Here is a 24,247-nt window from a genome sequence, read left to right as displayed (position 1 = left end):
CTTACAGGACTTAAAGGATCTGCTGCTAACGTCTTGGTGCCAGATACCACAGCACACCTTCAGAGGTCTAGTGGAGTCCATGCCTCGACGGGTCAGGGCTGTTTGGGTGGCAAAAGGGGGACCTACACAATATTAGGCAGGTGGTCATAATGTTATGGCTGATCGGTGTATACAGTGGCTCTCAAAAGTATTCACCCCCCTTGGACTTTTCCACATTTCATTGTGTTACAACATTAAATTAGAATGGATTGAATCAGGAGTTTTTGCCACTGATCAACACTTAAAATGTCCATAATGTCAAAGTGAAAAATATAATCTGCAAATTGTTCTAAATTAATTTTGATTTTACCACTTCTTTTACATTTTTGCCACCTCTTTTTTAAAATTTGACCACCTCTTTTAAAATATTGCCACCCTTTTTTAATTTGACCACCTCTTTTTATTTGACCACCTCTTTTAAAATTTTGCAGTGTCATTTTAAATTTCGCCACCTCTTTTTAAATGTAACCTCTTTTCAAATGTTTGTCACCTCTTAAAATTTCACCACCTCTTTTACAATCTTGCAGTTTTTTAATTTCGCCACCATTTTAAAATTTCACCATGTCTTTTTTAATTTCACCACCTCTTTTAAAATGTCACCAGTGTCTGTTTTCATTTCTAATTTCTCTTTTATTTTTACATTTTACTTTGCCCTTTAGGGTAATGCCGCACATATTGTAACATAACATAATGGTCTCCCACGCAACAGTGCGGTGAAGTTTCCAAATCACTAAAAATCATAGGCCCCTTACCAGGGCTTCTGAATCACAACACTGTATTAAGAATGATAATTAGATTTAATAAAGAATGTGAAGATAGTTTGTCAGCATGTGACAATACTACTTGCACAATCTATGATTGCAAGATAATATCAGTGATAGTTTGTAATTGAAGTAGAAATAATGTAATTTAGATCAGAAGTAGTATGCATCAGCATTAGTAGCCTGTGTAAAAGTAAGTTACTGTAGTATAATACAAGGTATGTTCATTTTTCTAGTATCTACATTAGTATAGTCCTAAGTATATTTACAACTACAACTGATCATAAAAATGACAAGAGTGCACCAATGACGGTGTACTACAGTGTATAATGATTGCAAATGCCTTTATTTTAAAATATATGTATATAAGTTATGTGATGTACATGATGTACAGTACATTTTAGACACAACTAACTGAGAGTATGAACACAATATTTGGCATCCTCTTTTCAAGTCTTTACACTAATATAGATCAGTGTATACCTATACCTGAACTAATAGTGCTTTGATTGTTATGTATGCCCCTCATATCTGTAAGTGTTAAACTTGAGCTCCAGCTAATGTCTTATACCATAATGCATACACATCACATTACAGTGCCTTATACAGCATGCTACCCCTCAATGCACATTCATTTACATAACAGAGTCTGTTCAGTCATGACCAGGGACTCTGATGTGGCGTGGAGGGGCTGCAGTGAGTGTGTCGGGGGTGGGCTGCACACGGGGCTGACTGATGCTACACAGGGGGTTTCTGGCGTTTCTCGGCATCCCCTTCAAAACCTCGCGGGAAACTGCGTTTTTAGGGGTGGAAATTACGGAAAAAAGGATCTCCCTGCGTGCGGCGCATATTTTCGTTTGCGGTATTTGTGATTAAGTGCGGGTTAATGCGTTGACAGTAGCTAGTCCACATATAAAGACAGCGCCTTTATCTCATTCTTTCATTTGCTGGCGTAAATATTTCCAATGGGGAGATAAAAAAGGGGGGCGCGCTTTCTATCTTCTTCCCCCCCCTGTTCTTCCTTTTCTTTTTTCACCGCTTGATTTCCCTACCAGAAAAACAAGGAGCCGGAAAGCTGCGGTTGCTATGGAGCAGCTGCGCCTGTCGGGCCGGGGGCAGGCCTGAGCCTCGGCCTGGAGTAGCCGGGACAGACCCAGGCAGGGGCCGCGCCGGGAGCACCCGCTGGGAAGAGGAGGCGAGGGTAAGCACCCGGACAGAGGCGAGGGGGCGTCTTTCAGGGAGAGAAACGGCGGCGGGGGGGTCTGAAAATACCGAAATGACTTGTTTACCGGGTCTTAAAAACGATATGGTTCAGGTGTGGGAATCACAGAAGTGTCGGTGGAAGCGTGGAAATGGAGACCCGAGTCAGAGAGTTGGCAGCAGGAAAAGAAAATGTCATCGTGAAGTGGAATAACTTGCTATGGCTCTACAGGACGACGGCGAGTCATGTTTCTTTGCTGTGTGTTAGTGCTGCATTGAAATCGTGCAAGAAAAACAAGATAAGTGAAAATATCCAACTCACTGGCAGAAAGATATCGAGATACTGGAGCCACATAACGCCGAAATGTTGTCTGTCCTAAGTATTGACGTAAATCCCGGGATTTATATGTATATCTCCGTGAACGTGTTTTTAAAACATGTTTGAAAATATGCCTGGTATTTATATTATTATTATTATTATTATTATTATCATTATCATTGCTCACGCCTGCCTGACAGTTTGTAGGCGATTGTTTATCGAGGGGAAGGACCGATACTCAATTACAATCGGGAATAACTTAGTCCGTGACGATCATGCAACCATAACAAGTTAAAAAAGAGTCGCGATAAGAGGATCATCCGCGCAGATCTGCCTCCTAAACCGACACATGGACGGATTGTGATCTGTCCTGCTCTTGCTCATTCACCGGTACGGCAGGACACAGGACACCACCTGAGAGAGCAGGGCACACAGATGGGTTTTGCCATTTTGGGATATGCCTCTTAGCAGGGCACTGTCGTGGGACGCGAAGCCGGGCTGTGTTATCGATGGGTCTGTTGTGTTTGTATTGCAAAAGTATTGCGATTGAAAGTTCAGCATAGGTGTGTTTGTCTGCATTTTGACATTGAAGCCAAATCCCACCGTTTCCTGTTGTGTTTGCGGAGCAGCAGCGCAGCCACGAGTGCGTGGGTTTGCCGTCACATTGTGTCTGCGCAGCAGCTGCGCAGCCCTGCACTGCACTCTTACCGTGTCTGTTCAAGTGATCAGGGAAATACTGTATGAAAAGCGGGCATTTTTTTATCTTCGTTGACTAACACATCATTGCACATGATTGGTGTAAGGTGAGTGACTGTTGCGAATATTGTTTGTAACTTTATAAAGATCTACAAATGGCCTAGTGATACTGCTAGTGGTTGACGGCTTAGCCTAGAGAAATGCCATCTTTAAAGCCGTGGACGTTAAGTTTTGCAGGACTGTGTAGTATTCCTAGTTTAATTAACTACATTATTATTATTTATTCTTCTGACAGATAATGGCACTGTAATGACATGCTGCTGGGGACACAGGCGACAATGCTGGCGATCCGAATGGAGGGATTGAAATAGTTCCTTTAACCGTAATAACGACCAATCAAAAGGTAAGGCAATTCAATTCAACTCATGTATATGATTTGTGCCAATGCTGCAAATGAGAAATGGTATTTTTGGTGCATTTTGTTTCTAGCAATAGAAGTGCATGTGCCTCTGGGTAAGAGTGAGTCTGTAGCATGTTACCGTATGTTGGATGTTTAAAGACTAATACATGATGGGAAGATTGAAGTTTCACACACAAGATGACTCCTGAAGCAGTAGGTAAAACTCGCAAGTGATGCAGCTTATTTGTGTTACTTGGCTGGGCTTCTGCTCTATCAGGGAGTGTTTCACATGTCTGCTGTTAAAAATATGCAATTATTCTTTATGAAGAGGCGATTCCTTAAGACAAAAGATAGTTTAATGTAGAATGGAAGTCCCTTCCTCTTCCCAACATGTAAGGGGTTAGCTGGTTTATTATTTTTTATGAAAGCTTCCAAAATGGAAACAATTGGTTTAACAGTAGGAGTTTTTCCTCAGTCAGAAACTTCCAATTGGCTACTATTCTTCAGATGCACATGAAGGCTTTTCTCTTGTCTCTTTAATTTGGTTTCCCTGGGTTAAATATGTTGGTGGGACTGAATCCTCGGCATCTATTTTTATCCCTCCTGTTGTTGCTAGAGAGACTTCTCCATGCTGCACTAATGTAGTTCCTTTCCACATCCTGAGAAAAGGGAAGCCTCTTCCTGCCCCCAGACATCCTGCTCATACAGCCAGGTCAAAGACTCGAGAAGCCTGGGGAGTTCCCTCCCTTGTCATAAGTGGACAGTTTATTTTGTATATTTTTTATGTACTTTATTTTCCACCATAAAAAAACAAAACACTTTTGGTTTTATGTTAACAATATTTCCTAAAAAAAAACAAAAAAAAACACACACACAACCCAATGGCTGATCTAGTCAAACACTGGCCATTTCAATCTAGCCCTGCTCAGGTCTAAAGTGCCAGCAGCTCCTTGATTATATAATTGAATTGACCTGCTATTAATTGACCTTCTCAAACAATTAACAAACAGCTTGTGCACCAGCCCTGCAGCAAAGATTCAGTTTAACTGATATAACAGTTGCCTGCATTTGTCTCAGCTTTCATAGGGCCCCAAGAAAATAAAATGCAGCACGTGGGTGGTTATCTAAACAGTATGTGTCTTTGGAATAGCAGGCAGAGGAAGATAAGAGGAAAAAAACAAAATAGCTAGGAAGTGGAACTGTTTCTCTCTGATCAAGTTTTGTTAAATGCATTATATTGTTAAATAGCATTTTTTGTCTTTCTCAGTCACACGGTTCGGATTGTGTAGATGCTTCCCAATGCTGCCTGGGATGCGTTCGAAGCATTTGATCTGTTTTTTTGGGAAAGATCTGAGTTTGCTGAGAGTTTCCATGGTGATATTTGCAGTTAGCCTCCTGCTCCAGTGCTGGTTTGTTTTAGGTCTTGTTTCCATCCACTACCGAAAAATGAGTTGAACAATCGGATTGCAGCTTCATCCATGTCATGACCATATTTGCCCTACTCGTTTTCCCTGTGGCATTGTGTAAGCCGGTCTGCAAATAGATGTGCGCAGAAGTCATAGTCTGGGACAGCTTTCCATGTTTATCTACATAACCGATGAATACATCCTAATCAGCCTTCTGTATCACACACTGACATTTAACTTGGTGAGAGCTTCATTCTTGTAACTCAAACAAAAACATACCTACTGTTATTCAACTGGAATAAGTCTGGTATGCTGTATCTGTATTAATCGGGGATTAAACACCAACTGGAGAAACTCTCCATTAGAGAGTGGTTGTGGGAAGTGGGATCACTGTCAGTACTGAGACTTTCCTGACATCTTCTACAATGATTTGTTTGGTGGGATGACCTTTTCAAAATGTTTACTGTTGCAAATAAAATAAAATGGGAATTCAACTCTTTTATTTTAATCTGTATCCCCACAATTGAATGGCACTGACCTCAGACAATGTAACATTCATTGGCTGTTTAACACACTAGCCAGATTCTGAAAATGTGGACCAAATATTTTGCTGTTTCAGAAAATTATATTAAAGCCTCCATTGCAACCTCACATTTTGTTTTACTTTGAACACAAGGTATGTTTAATTAATTATTCAAATTGAAGTATGGCCATTTCACTGGTATGTATTTGTGCAGAATTCATACAGAGGATCTTTGCAAAGGGTTGGTTCTGAGCAACAGAATAATAAGTGTTTGCATCTGTTAGGGTTTTGTGTTTTTTTTTAACCAAACCAGGAAAATGTCTCCCTTGGGTTTGTAGTTTGTCATTTCCTTTGTAATGCTTAAATTGCTTTGTATTGATTTTTATTACTGTACTATTGTAATGCTTAAAATGCTTATTGTGTAAACTGTAAGTCTCCCAGGATAAGGGTGTCTGGAAAGACCTAGATAATAATGTGTGTTGGGAGAATAGACAGCATTTAAAATAGATATGCTAAATATGCCTTATCATCACAATAGAAATGGAGGTGTTATTTTGGTGTAAACATATGTCACTGTGTGTAGAATTCAGGACAGATTCTGGCAGATAAGGTTTCTGTTGTACGTCTGTACATTATAATAGAAAATATTCGGCATGGTGGATGTTAAGACTCTTTTGTGATGCAAAAGAAAGAATACTTGCAAGCAGGAGGGGGTCTACTTACCTTTCAATTGATAAATGTGTTTCAGGGAGTGTCAAGTTTATTCTTGGGCTTTTGATAGCATGCCAGTCATGTGGCCACTCACTGATTCATGTATTTATGAATCTCAAACATTGCTATAAACTGTTCAGTTAGGTGGGGAAATGAGTCACATAGTGAACTTATCTTGGCAAGTGAAACTGGATTGTAATGAGTGCTCTTGAAAAGGGGTTGGTACATTATACAGTGCAAAAAATCTGTCTTTACAATAAGCCATGCTGTGAGTATTGTTTCCTTATGAAAGATGACCAGGCAATAATTAACCTGAATAGGAAGGCTTACACTACATCCTATCTTTTGCTATGTGACAGGGGAAAATATTCTCATCAACACATTTTTTTCAGTTAGTTGTCATGTTTTCCAACTGCAGCTTATTTCCTGTTGTTTAAAGTATACCGAGACTGCAGTGAATAGCACAATTATGACACCCTAACGTGCACCGAACTAGGAATTTCCAAGATTCACAAAACATTGTGGAAGGCTCTACTTAAAGGCTGAATTCTTAGTGGGATCTTTTAGTACCATTCCTCGTTGAAGGTGGAAATGACATATCTGTGTTGAGCATTTCAGGTTTTCACAGAACTTAGGCATTGAATGTAGTGATGTTATGTTGAGGGGGAGTGTTTATGCTCTTGTATGCTTTGGGTTTAGACTAGAAGATACGTTGCCAGCAGACATACTGGCAGGGACACTGAATGTTGTGGTCAGTTTTAGAATGATGAATAGTCCTGAATGTTTAAAAAAAAAAAAACATTTCTGTGTAGCAGTGCGCTGTGGAAATTTGTTACCCGAATGTTTTGGCTGCAGCATTAAAAAAAGAAAATGATCTTCAGAGAGGCATAGTTCTCATTGCAACTGACTCATGGACTGGGTAAGTGTGATCTTCCAGGGAGTTAACAGTAATGCACATGAGCTCATCTGAACAAGGGAGACATACTTGCAGATGTTTTTCTCCTCACTATCACTTTCTGGGTAGTGAGCTAATGCTCTGTGACAAAGCGAGTAAAAACGGTTCTCGCAGGAATGACGCACTAAACCACTCTCTGCCTCATTCACCAAAACAAAAAAAATAAAACCCCTTTACCTTTCCGCAGAATCCCATCACAAACACTTAATCATGAGCGTAACGTTCTCTCTAGGGTACAACATGTGACGATTGGGATTGACAACATTTTATACTAGTTTTCCTTTTTGAGGAATAAGATGGAAAAAGACACCTATATATGTTATACCAGGGGTTCTCACTACAACTTTCTTTGTGGCCTTAGAGTGCAACCACCAATTGCAGGTGGCTCCTTTGACTTTTTTTCCCCTACAATACTTTAACATGAGGAAAGACAAATGCACATATACACATTCGAATAATTGTAATTTATTTACCACTATTTTTTTCCTCTTCATTTTTGCAGACCGTAATAACGTATTCTGAAATACAATTGAAATCTTTTACATAACCAAAGTACATTTAATAATGGAAAAACATAACTGCATATATGTAAAAAAAATACATTAATAAGTATAGGCAGAAACATTAACAGGTTTATTTGTAATACTACTACAAACTTATTTATTTAACCTGTTTAACCTATTAAAGGTGTAAGATGGCTTCAGAAACACAAGAATCTGCAATTCCCTCTGGTCCTGAAATGTTCGTTTTTTCTTTCTCCATGTTCTGCTTTTCTTAGCAGCAGGTGGCTCATCTATGATTGTGTATTTTCAGGGTTATTTTCTGGTACACTTTTTTGACATCTATGTAAAAGTAGGCAATATGAAATATTAGGCGATCAGCCAATGGCGTAAGGTGCCGTATGACACAGACCCCAGTTTCATTAAAGGGGAAGGTTCACTTTGTTTTCTGTCTGTTGTGTATATTTAAAGACTGGTGTACACAGCGCCATTTTCCACACATTGTAAATTGTAATATTTCAGATAGACAAATGTTATGGGATACCAGTACCAAAAAATAGATAGTTAAATGGTACAATGCTGTTTACCAGTAGTGTGAGATGTAAACAAAATTAATACAATTGGGGTTTGAATTAAAACCACACCCATATAGTTCAGTTCAATCTGCACCGCACAGTAATACTTCTAAAAGAATTAGCCCTCGCTGTGATTTATGGCATTTATAAATCAATATTGTCGGGCAGCTTTGAAGGCTGTCCTTGCTGCAAATAAAATCACTGGTGGCTGCATTTGAGAAACACTGCTCTATACTGTACTATAATATACTACAAAGTGTATGCTTAAAACTCACAGCTTACATGGTTTTCTTCCTCATCATTGGGAGTGTTTGTTGTGTTTAAATTGAGTCACAGATGGTTGTGAACAGACCACCTAATCTATAAATTGAAGCACTACTTGGTGTCCTATGCATGTATTTGTTTTCTCATCATGAATTAAAATCTGAGTCTGTTCCTTCTATTTAAAAGATGATGCCCAGTATGTGATTTTACTTTGGTAAGGGGTTCCTATTTAAAAAGGAAGTTGTTACCAAATAAATTCCTGACCTCATGAATTTCACAATGTGGCCAGCCAGACACGAGAGATTCTGTCACTGTGGTTATTAAATAGACTATACCCCTTACAGAAATACTCCTTCATCAGTGTCTCTAGTGTATGTTTAAACTGGGGGCATGACATGTTCAGGGACACCAATATAGAAGTGTATTAGAGTGAGGTGAAAATTAAAACAAAAAGCAAGCAAGAGTCCTGTCTGTGTATTTACAGAAAAGTATTGGCTTCTGTTAGCACCCCCCCCCCCCACACACCCATTTAGCCTCCCAATCAGGAACTCAAGAGTGAATAAGTGTCAATGTATGAACAACAATATTTAACATGCTTTTCCTTTTCTTTTTCTCTCTTCTTTCTGTAGGTGAAAAAGGCAGGCGTATGCAGCCTTCTCTGCATTGTGAAAAGAACATTTAAAATACACACTTTGATTCATTTGTTACTGTAGAAATGCCCCCACGACCATCTTCCGGTGAACTATGGGGCATCCATTTGATGCCTCCCCGGATCCTGGTGGACTGCCTTCTGCCCAACGGGATGATCCTGACCCTGGAGTGCCTCCGCGAAGCCACGCTTATCACCATCAAACATGAACTCTTCAAGGAAGCCCGGAAGTACCCCCTCCACCACCTCCTGCAGGACGAGACGTCGTACATCTTCGTCAGTGTGACGCAGGAGGCCGAGAGGGAGGAGTTCTACGACGAGACCCGGCGCCTCTGCGATCTTCGGCTCTTCCAGCCCTTTCTCAAAGTCATCGAACCTGAGGGCAACAGGGACGAGAAGATTCTCAACCGAGAGATCGGTAGGCACACCTGTTTTCTGACCTGTGGAGTGGTGTTTATGAGGAGTATTTAGATTTTTTTGATGCTCTGATTCCCATCAAACACGTTTGGCCATGTGTCACATTTTTCTTCTCATAGGGAAGTTTCAGATCTATTTTATTTGTCACCTAGAGTTTCCCGTTTCTCCTGCCCTGTGGTATTTCCACTGTTGATCAAATTTGTAACATGTTGGTATGTTGTTGTTTTTATTTTTCTGAAGCTCTTGTACCACGGGATTCCCACTCTACAAGGGCCTGTAGAATGACTATTATTAAGGCATATTAGAACCAAGCAGCACAGTGTACTGAACTAGATTCATACTGTGGCACAGTGGTGCAGACAGCATGTGATCCAGCAATTCAATACACATGGTTGGGAATCATGGTATGGTTATTGTTATTAGGTGGCCTAGCTTTTCCCCGATTATTTCTATTTATTGATAGATTTGTATTTATTTCCACCAGAACTTCCAAAGCTTCTAAAACCCACAATTGTGCTCCATGTCCTGAAACTTGCAACAAGCGTAAACAACTATGGGATGTTTTGCTATGTAAAGAATGATTGGCATAAGTCACACTGCCGCCACACTGCGTTAAATACGCATTTTCTAACTTTTACAATAATATTCTCCATAACCACATGTGCTATACTTATGGCATGTAGTGCAAACACTTCCCTTATGGCTAATACATAGATGTGTTCTAAAGAAAGTGATCAGTTGCATAGTTTGCTGGCCATGTTCATTCAAAAATCTTGCAGAAACGTCTTCAGAACAGTAAGACCCACTGTGCCGAAACTTTGCATGCGTGACATTAATACGGTGCTCTATCAAGTTTGTTCAAGGCGAGTTACTGCAATAATGAAACATGGTTGCCATTCCAATTCATGTTTTCGTATGCGCGGTGTTGGATATGTGCAAGTTTTCTGTGCACTGGAATACAGCAGACGGATAAAACTTCACAAGTAAGTACAAGTCTCTGGGGGTTTGCTTTGTAGCTGTAGTCAGATGGTGAGCCTTACATCAGATAAAAAAAAAATACAAAATGTATATATTAATAACAAAATATCACACACACACACACACACACACAAACATGGAAAATATCCTTCCAAAAGTAAAGGTGTAACTTGTGCAAATTAGCAGATCATGAAACTGACTTTGAGCTCCTCACCCTGGCTAAACCATCCATTAAAACAAGTGGCTCTATAATTATACATATTCCACATGCCCACAATAAATGTAATATTAATCATATTAAATTATTCTAGAAATAACCAGCCTTTCTTTAATGTTAACCATAACCACATAAAGCAATCTTTCATTGAAATACATTATATTCCCTGGTAGGAGAAGTGACCACACCTTATGCAATATATTAACTAACAGTAATGAGTGTGCCCCCCCCCACACACTTAGTTGAAATAAAGATAGGCAACCTAACAAAGCTGCTTCCCTGTTGTATTATCAATTCCAAAGATGACAGGATGATAATTCATACACTTTCATTAAAACACATATATATATATATATATATATATATATGGAATTGATGGAGTTACTTAACATAATTGGTGTAATTTTCTTTTGTGGACATTAGATTACGGTTGTTTTATATAAATTAATGACACATCGGCTAAAGTGCAACATTTCCCCACCATATATTTAATCATTTGTTTAAACTTAAAAAGTCTACTGCCGCATGAGTTGGAGAAGTCCATTATAAATTAATACTGCATTTGGTACGATTAAGGGAGAAATGACGCATTGTTTTATTAAGGAGATCTCAAATGTTTTTCCGTCACAAAGCCCATTGTTTGAGATTGATGCTGATTAGCCAAGTGTGGGATTATACTTTTTTATGTTAAAACATCTACCTTTCAGAAATATTAAGGCCCTCTGTGCTCAAACTACTTACATGGTACCAGTAAGGGTATTTATTACATCTGTAAAAGGCGAGACGTCGAAAAACCTGCCGGTCACAAGCCAATTAAATTACATGTATGGAAAATAGGTAGATTTTCCACACACTAGATACAATAAGCATATCCTAGTACAATGAGGTAACAGTGCACACATAATACAGTTAAGTGCTATGTATGTGCTAAAGGGGGGCACAATAAAACAATATAAGTGCTAATAAGTGTACGGGAGCATTATGAAGCATAGTTAAATATAATGCATATTGGCAAGAGTGCCTTGCAGCCCAGGAGATTAGGTTGCTGTATTACAGGTCGGTGTAGACTGTGATAGGGTGAGTTTTGGACCCATCAGTTACATCAGTTCCCCCCCCCTCAACCTTCTTCAAAACCACTAGTATTATTTAAGTGAAATTTATTGCATAATCTTCCCTAATTACCTACTTTTAGATGTGACCAAACAACTTGCAATGAAGAAATTTCTTTGCAGCTGTGTTGCGTTTTTTGAAAACTTTTTGTCCGACGGAAATGAAACTTTACATGCTTCAACTAAGTCATGTTTTGTCTTAACATTTTTAATTTTAAGTTACTACAGATGTAAAATATGGGTGCCATGAACAAGGAAATTTCAGTCTCGGTTTCATTTTGTTTCTAAAAGAATTTGTGGTCTTTAGGACCATGGGGAAAATCTAGTGGTAGCAGCCATTGTGGCTGACTCCAGACCTATGTATATGGTTGAGCTAAAATGACTGACAACAGGTTTCCCCATGTCCTAAGACCTTGTTTCCATAATCTATTTTCACTTGCTCCTCTATTGTGTACCATACAGTGCGTTATACGACTGACACATATTTCTATATATGCCAAGCTTTCTAGGCCACTTATAATTGCTGATTGCAGCTATATTTATTATTTGTTTTCACATTATGGTAAACTCCAAATGTCAGCTGTCTGTTGAAGCAGGTGTTGGTTAATTCTCGTTGCAGGTTTTGCTATTGGGATGCCTGTGTGTGAGTTCGACCTTGTGAAGGATCCCGAGGTGCAGGACTTCAGGAGAAACATCCTGAACGTCTGCAAAGAGGCTGTGGACCTGAGAGATGCTAACGGCCCTCACAGTCGGGCGCTATACGTTTACCCTCCTAATGTTGAATCGTCACCAGAACTCCCAAAGCACATCTACAATAAACTCGACAAAGGTAGGAACATGACTTGAAGAATATAAATATTAATCTGTAACACACAGACACCCATTTAGTTTATGGAAATGACTGACAAAAACTGCTTCATTTGTTTTTGGATCTGTAATCAGATTAAAGCCATAACCCAGATGTGCCAAATATGCTGTTTATAAATTGTTTTGTGTGTAAATTAAGATTTTATCATTCGCTGATGCCAATCTTCATATGCTGCCACTAGTAGGAATCAAGATAATATTGTAATTTGCTTGTAGGTAATTGCTGGTATTTTCAGAATGTTTACATGAAACCTAAAAAGCATGATATTCAACTTTTGTTTTTGGCAATGGCTCAAAAGAGTATACGTTACAAGTAACAAGTATCTTGAAGACTGTGTTCCCTCCTATGTATGCCTGAGAACCTCCCAACTTAACAAACATTGAATTAAATGATTCAAACATTATATATTTGTTTTTACACAAGAAAATACATTGTTTGAAGCCCAGTAAATGCTCTGTGATTATTTTTAAGTGATGGTTTTATTAGATATTATTCCACAGTCTATAGCAAACCTTGAAAAAAAAGCAGATCCTTCACAGTGAACTGATTCCTGTTTTTCTTCCTCCTCTTTTGCAGGTCAAATAATTGTTGTGATCTGGGTGATAGTCTCTCCCAACAATGATAAACAGAAGTACACTCTAAAGATCAACCATGACTGTGTGCCTGAGCAGGTGATAGCAGAGGCTATCAGGAAAAAGACTAGGAGTATGCTTTTGTCCCCTGAGCAGCTCAAGATGTGTGTGCAGGAGTACCAGGGCAAGTACATTCTCAAAGTGTGTGGCTGCGATGAGTACCTTCTGGAGAAGTACCCACTTAGTCAATACAAGGTAAACAACACTCTCGAAATACTCTGACTTCTTGTTAAAGGTCAGTAGGTTTGTTTTTGCTCTGCAGGTAAATGGAGTTGCTGGCGTGCCTCACATTCCTGCCATCCCACTCATGATCTTTCATAACATAATTTAAATATTATAGTATAAATGAGATGCTCTATACATGACGTCTGTTATTAATCTACTGTAGGTGTCTCATTATGAAAAATATTATTTTTGATTAGTTTTCGGTTCAATTTAGTTTTTTATGAACGGAGGAATCCCTTTCACCAATGACAGTGAGTTAAATACAGCACTGCGTTGTTTTGTAGTGTCGTAAATGGTGATGTCACCCTTTTTGGCACACTGTTTTTTTTGTGCTCCTGTAGAGTCATGTGGGTTCCAACAACACAACAAAGAAATGTGTACTAGGAGTTCTCTATGCAGGATTTGGCAGCTAGTAGGGTAACTGCTGTGTGAAGGGTGGGGCAGGGTGGGGTGATGTTTGTGTGAGGAAGTAGGAGAGAAAAACAACAGCAGTGGAAATGAAACCATAAAATACTATATACATGTATAGGCTTTTTATATATGATTTTTTTTTTAATAAAATGGAGGTGATTGCGGAAGAAATATTCCCAGTGTTTAAGTGAATTCTTCTACTAAGAGGTTTAATTCAGTCCGTTTTGTGTGAGTGTCCTTCTGTCTGTTCTGCTCAGAATGCTCACAGATTTTCTGACAAATGAAACCTGCCCAACTGTTCCTTATGAAACCTGCACTTCCCCTTATGAAAGATTAGCATGATAGATTTGCACGTAACTTGGCAGTTTTCAAATGGTGGTTTTCCATGGTTTGTCTTGCGTTGGACAATACTGTACCTCTCTGTGAGCTTTTACCTTGGAGATGCAACAATGAACACTCACAAGGGGCTGCTTTGCAGAACGTCTGTGTGTCATTGACGTTGTTGCGGTTGTGATTACGGTGCCCTGGTAAAAGCTGTCTCGTGTCTGCTGGCCTCTTCCAGTATGTCCGGAGCTGCATCATGCTGGGCCGGATGCCCAACCTGATGCTGATGGCGAAGGAGAGCCTGTACACCCAGCTGCCCATCGACAGCTTCACCATGCCGTCCTACGCCCGGCGCATCTCCACAGCCACTCCTTACATGAATGGAGAAGCCTCGGCCAAGTCCCTGTGGACCATCAACGGCACACTGAGGATATGCGTGCTCTGCGCCACCTACGTCAACGTCAACATCCGGGACATCGACAAGGTGCGTCGCCTTCTCTCTCTCTCTCTCGCTCTCTGTGGTATTCTGTCTCTCCCTCTTTGCTTCTGCAGTTCTCTGCTTTTTCTGATTTTTTTTTTCTCTCTTTTGTGATTTGTAATAATGTCTGGTCCTGGTAGTAGATCTGCAAAAGCACAGCATCCGGGCGTGAGTGTAATGATGTCATGTGGTCGAAGTAGAAATATTAAGATTACTTCGTCTTTGCATTCAGTGCAGGATGCTGACGGTGCCTTTTTTCCCGTGCAGATTTATGTACGAACAGGCATCTATCATGGAGGGGAGCAGCTGTGTGACAATGTGAACACTCAACGGGTGCCGTGTTCGAACCCAAGGTATAGTTAATGTTCATCTTATTTCTGTATTGCCTTCAGATGGCGTGACTCTTCAGACTTAATTTGGTCACTGGGATTGTGAAGTGAACTTTATCATCTGGCTTATGCTAAAATGCCAAAGTTAAATTTGTCAAGTTTTGGTGTTAACATAAGTTACTGTAACCTTTTGCAGTTGCTGCCGTTAATTTAGTCAGAAACTCACACACAAACGGGCTTGTGTGTTTCAGTTGGCCTGCTCTGAACTGTCCTGCTTTCTTCCCAGGTGGAATGAGTGGCTGAACTACGACATGTACATTCCTGATATCCCGCGCGCAGCCCGTCTCTGCCTGTCCATCTGCTCAGTGAAGGGGAGGAAGGGTGCCAAAGAGGTAGTGCATCTTATTTAACTGCAGCATCCACTTTCTTCACCGTGCACATAACAAACTTTATCATTGCATTGATTTTTACATATTTGATGGTTTTAATTTAAGGCTTTGTGAAGGGAAGTTAAAGTTTTGCAAATGGATAGAAAGCCTAAAGTAGACTAATTTCCCTGCACAGCTAAGTTTAGGTCTTTTTAGACTCTGTTATCATTAGTAAAACTAGAGCTGGTTGTGTGACCTGGAGAGGAAGGTAGTGGGAGGATAGTTTTAGCAGAGTAATGTGTAATTAGGCATAGAAAGATGAGGAAAGAGTTGGCCTAAATGGAAGAAGTGCCAGTATCTGAGAAAATCAGCCTGCCCTGCAGATGCTAATCTAAACGGATCAGTCTTCAGGTGGCTCCCTGTCTTAACGTGTGACGCTTGCTTGAATCTGCTCCCATTAGGAACATTGTCCACTGGCATGGGGGAATGTGAACCTGTTTGACTACACGCACACTCTGGTCTCTGGAAAGATGGCTCTCAACCTGTGGCCTGTGCCTCACGGCCTGGAGGACCTGCTCAATCCTATTGGTGTCACTGGGTCTAATCCCAACAAGGTAAAACAAAAATGAACGATGCAAGTATGCAGCATCAGATACTTGTTTTTGGTATTTGTATTTATGGTAGATATATTTTTAAGTGGGTGATGTATAAACTTTTCTAATTCACTTTTCTAATTTCTGATTAAGTTCATGTTTAGTTATGTGGTAACTTTGTAAGCTCACTGCAGTCCGGCACTACAGCACTATTGCTATTTTGCTGTATCTTGTACTGTTTTTTGTTTTGTTGAGTTTTATTCTGTGACACAAGATTGTAGTACTATATAACCATAGACAACGGTGAAAGACACAATGATGATACTAATGAACCTGGGAACAATAATGTAAGTATCTCATTTGTCCCTGCTCAGGAAACCCCTTGTTTAGAGCTAGAGTTTGACTACTTCAGCAGCCCTGTGAAGTTCCCTGACATGGCAACGGTTGAGGACCATGCTAATTGGACCATATCCAGAGAGCTGGGCTATAATTACTGCCACACTGGCTTGGTGAGTATCTTTTACAAATCTTTTACAAATTCTGCATTTCTTTCTGTGCACAAATGCAAATCTGCAATACTTGAGCAGGTGTGTTTTGGTGATAATGGTGTGATGCAGCCTGGGAAAACCTCCTCAATGTGTAATTCTGAACCTGGTTATTCGTGAAGTGGTTATCTAAGAAGAAGTGAAGATGTGCTCCTTCCCAGAAGCAGAGAACCTGTCTGGGAAGAGCTGGTGTGGTTGGCGGCTTTCTCCGGTGTGAGACACTGAGTCATAAAGGCAGCTCGCTAATTAAATAAGACTGGAGATCTTTGCTGGAACTTTCTCTGCTTCTTATACCGATTAAACGTCATGGAAGGATCAGTAATATTTTCCTTCCACCACAAATCCTGCGAGTCCTTAAGGATTCAGTGCAGAGGAACTATATATCCGAACAGCGGGTTTCAATAAGTGCCCCAGATTATGTTTGTGTGTGTGTGTGTGGATAGACTTCACTAGCTTAATGCCTGTCTGTCAGATTGTTTCCTTCTCTTTCCGCTCTAGTTAATATTCATCCTCTGGAATCCATTAATTTCATGACGGAATAGAGCTTTTGGTACCTTTCAATTAGTAGCTGATTAATACCTGGTATAAACTGGTGACTTGACCTCTTACCCTAATAACAATTCCATTCAGTTCAGTTAATTAAGATGTTGAGGGGAATGGAAACCAGAAACCAGAAAGAGTTCTGTCACGATGGTGTCTTTCTATTCGCAGACCAACCGTCTGGCTCGAGACAATGCCCTGACCGAGAGCGACAACGAGCAGCTCCGCTTGGTGTGCAACCGAGACCCCCTCTCTGAGATCACTGAACAGGAGAAGGATTTCCTATGGCGACACCGGTAGGACAGAGTATTTGACTAATTTAAAAAACAATCTACATTTTTATTGTCTGTTAATGTAATACTGTTTAAATAAATAATGTTTATACATTTGTCTTTTTGTTTCTTCCTTTCTTTCTCCTAGGCATTATTGTGTAACCATACCTGAGATCCTGCCCAAAATTCTCCTGGCGGTGAAGTGGAACTCTAGAGATGAAGTGGCACAGGTAGCAGCACCAACTCTTGTCTGACACACCATCTGCAACTCACAGCTGCTTGAAAGCACACGAGAGACTGTTATGTCATGTTGGTACAGGGAGGACAGCTGTTTTATACACCCGGAGACATCCCTCCCAGCTCTTTCAGCGCCCGAGCTTTCCTTTCGCTCCCGATCGATTTGTGTCTGGGTCTTTCCTGAATGTCTCGTGTTACAGCTATGCTTGTGCCTCGCAGGGTTCTGTATTTGTTGAACCAGGAGTTTGAGCAGCATTCATATTTAGATTGCATCCTCTTTCTCTCTGTAGATGTATTGTCTGCTAAAGGACTGGCCGGCAATAAAGCCAGAGCAAGCCATGGAGTTGCTGGACTGTAACTACCCCGATCCCATGATTCGAGATTTCGCTGTCCGGTGTCTTGAGAAGTATCTGACCGACGACAAGCTCTCTCAGTACCTCATCCAGCTGGTACAGGTACAGCAGTTTATTTTGTATTCCACAGCATGGCTTCCCTGAAATATGTGCCTTCACGTTAAGCCAGGTGGTTTTCTCTATCTGTTATAATCTCTTTCCTTCTGTGTTTTTTCTCTGTCTTTCCGTCTCTCTCTGTGCAGTATTCTGTCTCTCCCTCTCTCTGGTATTTTCAGATTTGATCTTAAATTCCTTATGTCTGCCATGCCGTGATTAGGACTGTACACTTGTATTGCCCTGCCACCACAGGTCCTGAAGTACGAACAGTACCTCGATAACCCCCTGGTGCGATTTTTGCTGAAGAAAGCTTTGACCAACCAGAGGATAGGACATTTCTTCTTTTGGCACTTAAAGTAAGTTGACTTTTTTCAAACAGTGGAAGGAAGAGGGAATTTTTACAACATGTAGTCCCTTTTTTTTTCTGCTTGTCCGTTTGCCCACTGAAACGCACGTTTTTTCACTGTTTGCTGCATGTCAATGTGCAGCAGGTGTCAGTCGGGACAGAAAGATAATAGAGCAGCAGTCAGGCGGGGGTAGCAAATCTTCAGGGCTTGGGGAGATTGTGTGAAGGCCACAGCTCTGGTTGGAAATCGAATTTGGGCAAGCAGACGCAGGAGACACCAGTAGAGTCTGTTAACACCATTGTTTTAATCAGATGTATAAAATTGACTAATCCTGTCACTGTTGCGCTGGGATCGGACTGCCAGGGTTGGGGTGGAAATCCAATTGTGTTTAGGAACTGGAATTGGAATTTTGAAAGTGCCAGAGTTCCTGGGATTGGAATGGGAATTGATTCAAGTTGAAAATGTGCACAAATAACGCATGTCGCGGTTAATCCATTAGGTCTGAAATGCACAACAAGACGGTAAGCCAACGCTTCGGCCTGCTACTAGAGTCCTACTGCCGAGCCTGTGGCATGTACCTGAAGCACCTGAGCCGGCAAGTGGAAGCCATGGAGAAACTCATCAACCTCACCGACATCCTCAAGCAGGAGAAGAAAGATGAAACACAAAAGGTAGGCGTTTGGGGGGGGAAACTGGAAATTGAAACTCTTCCGGAGAGAGGGATCCTTGCTGGTCTTAAAAGCAGGAGTTTATGCAATGCACAATGAATTTCAGAGCTCTATTTGGAAAAGAAAAAAAAGAAATGGCTGTTGCAAATTGTTTTAATCGTATTAAGGTTTAAATACTATTGAGTACATGGGGCAGTCTGTGCCCTGAGGGGGAAACTCACAGACTCCTTTTAGGGAATAGCCCCCCTCTCCAGATGTTTGAGCACGTGCTGTTTTACAATCACCCTACACCCTGCATTTGAACATGCAATAAGCCAAGCTTGCCTGTCAATCAGGTGCAAATGAAGTTTCTGGTGGAGCAGATGAGACGTCCGGACTACATGGATGCGCTGCAGAACTTTACCTCTCCGCTCAACCCAGCGCACCAGTTGGGCAATTTAAGGTACACAATCAAATTCCTGTGTAATTGCATTATCCGAGCGCTCAGTCGTGTGTGATGCTTATTTCATTATTAAACATGTTGACAAATGCATGTGTTTTGGAACAAAACCGCACTGCAGATTCTCGAGTTAAATCTGTAGAAATGCATTTTACAACATTATTTTGCACACACACATTACTGAAGTCAAGCGATTGGTGTTTTAATTAAAACGAGGAAACTTATTGTGGGGTTAATTTATTTTTAAGCAAATGTCTATTCCCCTCCCACCTAATGTATTTAAGTGTGACTGGTGCTTAATTAGTTAATGTAATAACTAATTACATTTCTATGCCATTATAGTGTAAACTGCTATAGGGTGCAATTAATCATCTTAAATACAGGGTTTTGTTCATTAGGGATTGTTTTTTTGGCAATAAATTACATTTAATGCACCGTAAGTTCTATGAGAAGATGATTGACCATTCAGGGAGGAATAAAGGCCTGTCCACGTCTGCATTTTATCTAATTTATTTTCTTTCTTTTTTGCAAATTCAGACTTGAAGAATGCAGAATAATGTCATCTGCAAAGAGGCCTCTGTGGTTAAATTGGGAAAACCCCGATATCATGTCTGAGCTTCTGTTCCAAAACAATGAAATCATTTTCAAGAATGGAGATGGTAAGGGTTATTAACAAGTGCGCATCTCTGTGTGGCTCTGCCATCACATCAGTCAAACTTCTTAACTGTTACCATTTCAGCATCATTTTAATTAGAAATGTGGTGATCTGTTTACTGCCTTTTCAAAAACAGATTTTATTTACCCTCATAGATTTTTAAAATATGTTTTACAGATTTACGGCAAGACATGTTGACTCTTCAGATCATAAGGATCATGGAGAACATCTGGCAGAACCAGGGTCTTGACCTCAGGTATTCACAGCCTCCAAAGACCATTTAGTGTAACAAACTTTTCACTGTCTCTTGGTGGTTGTCTTTTTACCTGACTTTCACAGACCAATTAGTTTTTAAAAATAATAATCTTGAAGCACAACTGTACATTTCGAAGTTCAGTGTGACTGATCTCTTGACTGTTACCTTTGAGGTGGCTAATCCGTTGTTGTTGTTCCTTCTGCAGATCCCATTAACGTTTGCTGATGTTTTTTCTCTGCAGGATGCTGCCTTACGGCTGTTTGTCTATCGGGGACTGTGTGGGACTCATCGAGGTGGTCCGCAGCTCCCACACCATCATGCAGATTCAGTGCAAAGGAGGGCTGAAGGGGGCGCTGCAGTTCAACAGCCACACGCTACATCAGTGGCTCAAAGACAAGAACAAGGGAGAGATGTAAGCCTCCCGGTCAGGGCTCGCTGCGTTCTCCGAATCATACGCCTCACAGAGCTCTTTGTACCAACTCTGCTCTGTTGTAGCATTACAAGTATTTCCTACAAATGCGAATAGGCACATTTACGTATTTTCTGGTTAGTGACAGCGATTGTCTGTGTAGGTACGACCTCGCCATCGACCTGTTCACTCGCTCCTGTGCTGGTTACTGCGTGGCCACCTTCATCCTGGGGATTGGCGACCGGCATAACAGCAACATCATGGTGAAGGATGACGGGCAGGTACCATGTGCACTTTTGTTGGGTTTCTTCATTTCTCTTGGGCTTCTAAAGTATTTTATTCTGGAATCATTTTGCTGACATTTTATACATGTTGTGTGTGGTGTTTGTTTGCTTGTTTCTTTGACAGCTGTTCCATATTGATTTCGGTCACTTCCTGGATCACAAGAAGAAGAAATTTGGCTACAAACGAGAGCGTGTGCCCTTTGTCTTAACCCAGGACTTCCTCATTGTAATCAGCAAGGGAACACAGGAATGCACTAAAACCAGGGAGTTTGAGAGGTACCTACTGTCTTTCACTTCTCTTTCTCAGTGTGGCTGTTGTTTGTGTGTGTAAATGTAGCGGATGACTGGTATTTGCAACACTTAGACAGTGGCTGAAGAAGACAAATGGTCCCTTTCATAGCTGCGAGGGACTCTAGCTTTAGATCTGAATGGTTTCCACTATAGGAGCCTCTGCCAAGGCTTCAGCTGCCGCTTTTGTTAGAAAGATAACTGGGAGCTCAGGAATTTGATGTCCTGACAACATGAACCGTGGTTGAGGGAAGAGCTTGGACCCAGGCTAAGACAACCCCATGCATTGTTTAAAGACCAATATCCCTGACTTAATTGCAGTGAGGTTGTGTGTAAGCACAGCAAGAGCCGCAGCTGACATTTGACGTTGGGACCAAGCTGTCCTCCCTCTCGGATGTTTATGTGCGTCTCTCCTCTGTAGGTTCCAGGAGATGTGCTACAAGGCATACCTGGCCATCCGGCAGCACGCCAACCTCTTCATCAACCTCTTCTCCATGATGCTGGGCTCGGGGATGCCGGAGCTGCAGTCCTTCGATGACATCGCTTACATCCGCAAGACCCTGGCGCTGGACAAGACGGAGCAGGAGGCGCTGGACTACTTCATGAAGCAGATGAATGACGCCCACCACGGCGGCTGGACGACGAAGATGGACTGGATCTTCCACACGATACGGCAGCATGCTCTGAACTGAGCGGCGTGGACCCAGGGCGCCGCTGGCACCCCCCCACCACCACAGGGCGATGCGGAGTGACACACTGACCTACGGCTGCTGCCAGCTCAGAGACCGGGTGGACTGATAGGGGTCTCCTCCAGCAGTCCTGCAGCCTGTTCGCAGTGCCAGCCTGAAGCTCCTTCACCAGACTTGTGGTTCCAGGAGTTCGTCAGTGCTGTGAAAACAAACAAACAAGGTTTTGTTGGGTTTTTTTTATACTTTTTTTTTTTTTTTTTTTTTACACAATACAATGGTATGTTCCAGTCTCCTCCAGCAGCTGGGCATAAGGTGTCATGTTACGGTCTTTCTAAATCAAAAAAGGAAAAAAAAAAATCACTCACTTACCTCTTTCTTTTATCTGGAGCTCTGGGGGTGTAAATGTCTTCCTCTTACTTTTATGCCTTTAAATATGCAGAACATATTCAATCTCCCTCGCAGAACACAGGGTAAGCTTTTTTGTTCTTCATGAGGATGCATTCTCGGTTTCAACCATTTAGTTTGGATGTTTAGGAAACATACCAGTGCTGCTCCCTGCAAGAAATCAATATGGGTCACAATAATATATGAGCAGAGAACTGTTTATATATCTATATATACAAAAGTTAAGTGGCACACTGGTGACATCTAGTGATGTTAGGTGATCGTGCACCTTCACCTTCACAGCTTCTGCAATTTTGCAAATATGAATGGCCTTAGTACTTGATTTTTTTAAATTTGTTTTTTAAATATGATTCTTAAGTATTCAACTCCTATAAAGAGTAACAGGTACTGATGCGTATGAGTTGGATGTAGAATCAATAATGACTCGCCCAGGACAGCGTGTAGAATTTCAGCCTTTTGCTCCCCGTACCTTCTCTGCAGAGGGTCAGACGGCGATGCAGAGAAACGCTCATCGGCTGGAAGGGATGGGCTAACGCCGGAGGAGAGAGGGCGTGCGTTTCAGTTGCTCATGGTGTCTGGTGTGATGAATGTGGGTGAAACTGGAGCTTCAGTGGGTTAAGAGGTCAGCTACTGTAGGAAGCGGCTGATGGTTGTCACACCCAGGAACACAGTCGGGATTAGAAGTCCTATGAATGAATGTTGGTAGCCGAGAAGAAAGGTGAATCTGGTGAATACCCAATCTTATAAAAGAAAAATGACGTGTGTCCTGGTTAAAGCTCTCTCTCTCTTCCCTTTTTGGGCACAGGCTCACTTTGGTGACCCCGAGAGTTCTTTCTGCACTTGACAATTCCAGATGGGAAGGGTGTCAGAGGAAAAGATCGTCAAACAATTGGAGATTTAAAGAGAAAACCGTTAAGGGTCGCCATTTACCCAACTAATCTTCATCCTGCTTAGTGTTGTTCATTTTCCCAATCGCAGCATGAAATTAAATAAAATTCATGAATCATTCGGTGCACACGCGTGTTAACCGGAGTCTCGACTTTATCGTGACAGGTACAACTTTCCTATCTGGCCGCTCGAGATCTTTCTTTTTGGTTTACATTGGCCCGTCTTCTCTGTATCTTAATCACACTGTGATTTTTGATGGATGTATTTTTCAGGCCCTGGGGTTGTCTAATTACTACTAATATATGGCAATAGAGATTTGATCTGCCATCAATGTCTTTTTGAGAGCTTAACACTGCATTTGAAGGTCATGAGACTCCTGTGTTTTACTACCCGGAGGACCTGTCCTTGATGGACATATTTGTGCTGGTCTTGCTAGCAAGTCTGAAAATGGGCAGACTTTCAATCCATGTTGGCATAAATAATCCCTCAAATGTCTGCATGGCAAACACTTGACTTTATTTTTATTTTGTATGTATGCAGTTGGTATTTATTCTGGACCTAATCGCTATCAGGTGTTCAGATATCTCTCTTTACTGAGCCAAAGTTGAATAATCCAATTAAAGATTTCATTTCAGATGCGCGCTGAACTAACTAATGTTCAGATTAGTCTGGATTGGGATGCTGTGCACCAGTTTTGCTTCCCCACCCCCCCCAAATCAAACAAATTCAATTACGGACTCCTGTATGCAGATACGTTTTTGCATCAGCAGTTTTCTTTTCTTTTTCTTTTTTGGAAATCTGAGTTTATAAGCAAATTAATCTGAAGAGCATTATTCAGCAATGACACTGTCCTCATTCATCAGCCTCCAGTCCTCTTTGCTATGGTTGCCATCTCACTTGGCACAGAAATGTTGCAATAAATTTAAACC

General features: G+C 41.1%; 1 protein-coding gene across 2 annotated transcripts; it reads left to right on the top strand.

The window, feature by feature from the left end:
- Positions 1-1,524: 1,524 nt before the first annotated feature.
- Positions 1,525-23,720, top strand: LOC136753483 (phosphatidylinositol 4,5-bisphosphate 3-kinase catalytic subunit alpha isoform). 2 transcript variants are annotated; one of them, XM_066709625.1, is made up of 22 exons: positions 1,525-2,001; positions 3,311-3,418; positions 8,979-9,416; positions 12,339-12,548; positions 13,164-13,414; positions 14,418-14,663; positions 14,925-15,010; positions 15,273-15,378; positions 15,816-15,968; positions 16,322-16,456; positions 17,204-17,328; positions 17,453-17,534; positions 17,832-17,996; positions 18,243-18,346; positions 18,837-19,008; positions 19,341-19,447; positions 19,982-20,103; positions 20,277-20,355; positions 20,597-20,767; positions 20,928-21,045; positions 21,173-21,324; positions 21,758-23,720. In XM_066709625.1, exons 3-22 carry the CDS (start codon positions 9,065-9,067, stop codon positions 22,026-22,028), a joined length of 3,207 nt encoding a protein of 1,068 aa, XP_066565722.1. In that variant the 5' UTR covers positions 1,525-2,001; positions 3,311-3,418; positions 8,979-9,064; the 3' UTR covers positions 22,029-23,720. The 2 variants fall into 2 exon arrangements, with proteins under 2 accessions (XP_066565722.1, XP_066565723.1); XM_066709626.1 differs by lacking the exon at positions 1,525-2,001 and adding an exon at positions 2,497-3,122.
- The last annotated feature ends 527 nt before the right edge of the window (positions 23,721-24,247 follow it).

This window comes from Amia ocellicauda, chromosome 7 (assembly GCF_036373705.1).
Source record: "Amia ocellicauda isolate fAmiCal2 chromosome 7, fAmiCal2.hap1, whole genome shotgun sequence".
In the NCBI taxonomy this organism is placed as follows: Eukaryota; Metazoa; Chordata; class Actinopteri; order Amiiformes; family Amiidae; genus Amia; species Amia ocellicauda.
The sequence above is the reverse complement of the archived record's forward strand: the minus strand, read 5'-3'. Positions and strand labels throughout refer to the sequence as shown.